Here is a 6,000-nt window from a genome sequence, read left to right on the forward strand (position 1 = left end):
GTATAAAGCAAGTAAGTAAGATCTGTATAGAGCAATACAGCATGTTTGTAGCTTTTCGGATACAGCATATATTGTATGGGTTTAGAGTAAGAAAATTTAGGATTAAACCCCATCTCTGTCATTTATAAGCCATGTGATCTTGGGCAAGTCATTTAATATATAAGACCTTGTTTATTCATTTGTAAAATGAGATGGTAACATCTAACCCTACGGTGAATAACATACAGCAATCACCCAACACAGTACCTGCCCCATAAAAGGTAGTTATTGTTATTATTATGTTACCACCTCTCTTATTCCCATCCAACAGCAACATCTTCACTAAGATGATGAGATTAACTTAAAAAAAAAAATACTGGTGGTTAAAAAGATTTTTAAAAAAGTGTTGATACAATGAGATATTTCAGGTGTATTTAAGTATAAGTATGTGATATAATACACATTGGTGTACTCATCACTCAAGGTTAAAAAATTCAAGATAAATTATTTAAAATTTAAAAATCAGACTTGAGATTTTGAAAAATAAAAAAAGTTGTGGTGCTTTCTGCTGTTCAGCTAAGAGTAATTCACAATATATTCAATAGCCTTATTCTATGTTTTAAAAGTTCTGTCAATTACTAAAGCAGTCTTTCTTTGTTTATTTTTATTTTTGAGAGAGAGGGGAAGAGAGGGTGCATGAGCAGGGAGGGACAGAGAGATTGGGGGACAGAGGATCTGAAGTGGACTCCACACTGACAGCAGAGAGCCCAACGTGGGGCTCAAACTCACGAGCCATGAGATCATGACCTGAGCCAAAGTCAGATGCTTAACCAACTGAGCCACCCAAGTGCCCCAAGCAGTCTTTCTTAATACCTGTAAGCACAACCTTTTTTCTTGTCAAGCCAACCTTTTCCTTATTCTCTTTTACTGCTTACACTCCATAGTCAGCATTTTTTCCCCAAGTTATACTGCATATACCCATGCAGTCATTGAGTTGTTTTTTTTTATTAAATTTTTTTTTTAACGTTTATTTATTTTTGAGACAGAGAGAGAGACAGAGCATGAACAGGGGAGGGTCAGAGAGAGAGAGACACAGAATCTGAAACAGGCTCCAGGCTCTGAGCTGTCAGCACAGAGCCCGACGCGGGGCTCGAACTCACGGACCACGAGATCATGACCTGAGCCGAAGTCGGACGCTTAACCGACCGAGCCACCCAGGCGCCCCCATTGACTTATTTGTTAAGTCCTCTTCCTCTCATTTGAAATTACACTAAACTCTACATTGGTAGAATGAATACTGATTTTCTTCATATGCTGTTAGGTGGATGAGGACTGAATCCTACACTCCTCTTTCTTTCCCTCTCCCTTATCATCCTAGTATTCACTTTAAAATATTAGATTTTGGGGGCGCCTAGGTGGCTCAGTTCGTTGAGCACCTGACTCTTGATTTCAGCTCAGGTCATGATCTTGCAGTTCATGAAATCAAGCCCCACGTCCAACTCCATGCTGACAGCACAGAGCCTGCTTTCTCCCTCTGACCTTCTCCTGCTCGCCATGCGCATGCAAGCATGCACTCTCTCTCAAGATAAATAAATAAACTATAAAAAATAAGTAGAATAAATAAAATATTAGACTTTGGAAGGAGAAAAATAGGAAACCAAATTTTAAAAGTAAAATCTGGGGCGCCTGGGTGGCTCAGTCGGTTAAGCGTCCGACCTCGGCTCGGTCATGATCTCGCGGCTTGTGAGTTCGAGCCCCGCGTTGGGCTCTGTGCTGGCAGCTCAGAGCCTAGAGCCTGCTTTGGATTCTGTGTCTCCCTCTGTCTGCCTCTTCCCCAGCTCACACTCTGTCTCTGTCTCTCTCTCTCCCCAAAAACAAACATTAAAAAAAATAAAAATAAAAATAAAAATAAGAAAGTAAGTAAAATCCGGGGCACCTGGGTGGCTTAGTCAGTTAAAAGTCTGACTTCAGCTCAGGTCATGATTTTGTGGTCCACGGGTTCAAGCCCCGCGTTGGGCTCTGTGCTGACAGCTCAAAGCCTGGAGCCTGCTTCAGATTCTGTGTCTCCCTCTTGCCCTCTACCCTCCCCCACTCGTGCTCTGTCTCTCTCTCTCTCAAAAACAGACATTAAAAATAAATAAATAAATAAACAATAAGTAAAATCCAGTAGCTGACATTTGTGTTTTACCACATGCCAGATGCTGTTCTAAGCACTTCGCATGTGATTTTCTCAAATAACGGTCACAATAACCGTATGTGATTGCACATCGCTGTGATTCCTAATTTGGAGATGGGGAAACTAAGACACAGTCAAAAGGCAGATCTTGACCAGAGTCTGTGCGCTGAACCACCACACCACAGAAATTCACTATTCTATCAAACTTCTATCATTTTATTCACTGAAATGAGACAACTAAAAGGTTACATGTGTGACTTTCATTTGTAAGGTGATAACTTACCACTTACCTCACTAGTGAACATAGCACAGAAGTAATCGCTACAGGCGGCCAACACAATCCGATGGGCAGGGAAGTCTTTCTGCTCTACTCTCAGTGTCACATCACAGAGGGTATTGCTCTTCCGGAGGGAGTTCATTGAATTGAGGATGGATTTAGCATGAGTATTTGTCATTATGTCTTTGGGGGCCATAATGCCTCCCATCAAGCAATGTGGAGAAAGAACGAAAGGGGTCCTTGGATTCTGCAACAAGAGAAAAAGAAAATAAACCCAGAACATACTTGAAGGACTAGGACAACTAAAAATGTTCAATTATCAACACAAGTTAAGGAGCCTTCCTCAGATATTAAGTAGAGAGCATTCCTATTACTGGTCTTACCACCACAATCTAGCCACTAATAATCCCAAATAACAACGATTCTTCCTCTGAATTCCAGTATCGAGAGCCCCTACCACTCAACACTATAATCAATACTCAACTGTACTCGAAATATAAAGAAACCACACATATATCATATGTCTTCACAGTGCTGTTATCTCACATGATAAAATGAGAAGATAAAATCTCTTAAAGGTGCGATATCATTATTATTTAAAGAATAAGGAGATAAGTACTTAGAAGGTAGGATCTTGTTTTATATATTTTTCATATATTTATATATATTTTTTCCTGTTTATATAGTTTTCCTATTCTGGCAGGTGTACAGAATGTTTAGAAATTACAAGCAAGAAAAGAAAAATTGTGTATTCACCTTACAGCAATAAAGGCCAGTCAGTGAAAATGAACTCTTTCTAAAGAAGTATGCAAAGAATTATTTATGACTTCCAAATATATCTGGATTTCTTCTTAAAATGACATTTCAAATGAGGACCAATACCTACCCTGAATAATGGAAACACTGCAAGCTTATCTATGGATTTTCATGTGATTAAATTTTTTATTTTAAAATGTGTAGCATGCCAGCGGGGAAGGGACAGTGAGAGAGAAGAGAGAGAATCCCAAGCAGGCTCCATGTTGTCAGAGCAGAGCCCAATGCCGGGGCAGGACTCCAACTCAGGAACATTGAGATCCTGACCTAAGCCCAAATCAGGAGTTGGAAGCTTAACCAACTGAGCCACCCAAGTGCCTCTCATGTGATTAAGTTATTGAAGCTCTTCTATTGAAGGGTCTTCCTACTCTACATTATTAGCAACCGTCCAGTAGTAATTCTTCTATACTAAAACCAAGAGCCTAATTATTAGGATAGAAACCTATTAAAACTCCACTACTAATTTTACGGCCATAAGCAGTCACTTGCAAAGTTCACTCGTATGCATCAAATAAACTAAGTACATTAAAAAATGTACTTTTTACTTTTTTGATTGTTAACAAGCTTTAGTGACACTCTTTGCTTCAAGGAAAATTTCTGGGGAATGAAATGGCAGGGTTATTAAGACAGTCTTACTGGAATCTATAACTTTCTGAAATGATCCAAGAAAAAAAAAAATCAAGCTACAATCTTCAAGAGTCCACAACTCACGACCATAATTTTTGACTGGCACAAACAAGATCCTAAATTCTCATCTGCTCCTATGTACAGTTAGCATATTATTTTATAAGTACTCTAGAAAATCCCTCCAAAAACCCTGCAAGATCCATTTTACAGAAAAGGAGGTGATTCATCAAAGCATACAAAGTTTTTCAAAAAGAGTTTCCTTAAGTCAACTTACTTCCAACTCTGGAGATGTAAGAAAAGTCTGAACAGATACCAACTTACTGTTAACCACAGGGCTCAGCCTAGGACTGGACTTTACGGTGTCAGTGTCAAAACTGACAGCAACCCTAATGCACTGTACTCTTCCTCCTTGGGGATTCCTGCCTCATCAGGCAAAACCTCAGCCACATCACTCTCATCTTTTTGAGGTTACCTATTCGGGAACTTCCGTGAACATCTGAATAGAGGAACTGCACCCTGGAAGACTCGGGGAGGGGGTGAGAGCGAAAAGGTGTCAAATTTTGGAAAGGCTAAATTTCAGGTAGGAGAAGAGAAGGAAGGGCAGTCCCCCCCCCCGCCCCGCTGACAACACGGGAACAGTGCCGGCAGCTCCAAGGGTAGGTCCTGGAAGGGCGCGGTCAGGGCGAAGTTGCGAGGGGGGCGCCCCAGCCCCACAGACCTCCCTTCTCTCCCTTCGTCTCTCCGTTGCAACCCGGAGGGAGACGATGGTTGGGGGCAGGGCCGTAAGCTGGAATCGGGGGCTAGGAAAGGAAGGGCTGCCTGCCACCACCACCGTGCAACTCACCTCCGCTCGCGGGCCCACCCAGCGGCGCCGAGTCCGTTCCCAGCTCGAGGGGATCGGGTGGGGCGCGGGGCCAGCAGGCGGCTCAGGAGGAGCCCAAGCGCCGCCGCCGCCGCCGCCGCCCCGACCCGGAGGCTCTGGAGCCGTCAAGGTGGTAGTCCCGGCTCTAGTCTCCGCGGCCGCGCGACGTGATGACGTAATGCAGCTCGAGGCCCGCCCCCTCCCTGCCCTGGGTCTGCGTCACGTGAGGCGTCACGTGACCCGCAGGTACGCTGGGCGCGGTCTTCGGCCCGCTTAGAGGAAGGCGGAAAGAAAGGGTGGGGCTGGGTGGGGTCGTGCAGCGAGGGGCGGGGTGTATAGCCCTCTTGCCCGGTGATTGGCTGAGGCCAGACTCTCCCTGAGTCTCCCTAGAAAGGGCATATTGATAGGATTCCACATTTCTTTTTTTTTTTCTTAATTTTTAAAAATGTTTTTACTTATCTTTGAGAGACAGAGCATGAGGCATGAGTGGGGTAGGGGCAGAGAGAGAAGGAGACAGAGAATGGAAGCAGACTCCAGGCTCTGAGCTGTCAGCACAGAGCCCGACTTGGGCTCGAACCCACGTACCGAAAGATCGTGACCCGAGCCGAAGCCGGTCGTTCAACAGACTGAGCCACCCAGGCGCCCCCGGGATTCCACGTTTCTAAACCGAGGAGCTGGTTACAGGGAGTATGTTTTACCTGCCAGGTATTCAGGAACCCTCTTACATCGAGAAAACCCGCGGGGGCTTCACATTTCTTCACGTCTATTGCCCACAATGGCCTTTTCCAGCGGACCATCGCTGTGGGGAGAATCCTCTGAGCCCTGGGCTCCACACACCTCAACATTCTCTGCATCATAATGGGGCCTATCATCACCCTCGAGGCGGTTCTCCTCCGCTTCGTGCACTTCAGGACAATCAAATGGAAGGAACTTGTCCCTAGACGCTGGACGTTGTGAGGGAAATTGCAAAGGGTCGTATTAGAAATCCCAGGAGTCCTCATCTCCCCTGTTGCTGTTTTGCTGACTTTTCACCAGCTCCTGGGTGCTGAGTGTTCAGTTTAGGAATGTTGCTTCTAGCTGATTTTGGCACTTACCTTAGTGGTTCAGAGGGCAGTGAGGTCCCTTAATTCAACTTCTGTGAATGTCCAAAGTAATTATGTTTCATTATACAGTAGTTCCCTCTTATCCTTGGGGAATATGTTCCAAGGCCCCTGGTGGATGCCTGAAACCACGGATAATACTGAACGCTATATATATACTGTGTTT

General features: G+C 44.3%; 1 protein-coding gene across 4 annotated transcripts in view; it reads right to left on the minus strand.

The window, feature by feature from the left end:
- KLHL12 (kelch like family member 12) overlaps positions 1-5,551 on the minus strand; it is a 33,635-nt gene extending 28,084 nt beyond the window's left edge. Inside the window, exons 1-2 of one of the 4 annotated variants that reach the window (XM_042976059.1) lie at positions 5,433-5,551; positions 2,446-2,679 (exon numbers count right to left, since the gene is read on the minus strand). In XM_042976059.1, coding sequence (XP_042831993.1) covers positions 2,446-2,679; positions 5,433-5,531 — 333 coding nt within the window. In that variant the 5' untranslated portion in view covers positions 5,532-5,551. The other 3 variants (XM_042976060.1, XM_042976061.1, XM_042976062.1) reach the window with 3 other exon arrangements.
- Positions 5,552-6,000: the final 449 nt, after the last annotated feature.

Source organism: Panthera tigris, chromosome F3 (genome assembly GCF_018350195.1).
Source record: "Panthera tigris isolate Pti1 chromosome F3, P.tigris_Pti1_mat1.1, whole genome shotgun sequence".
In the NCBI taxonomy this organism is placed as follows: Eukaryota; Metazoa; Chordata; class Mammalia; order Carnivora; family Felidae; genus Panthera; species Panthera tigris.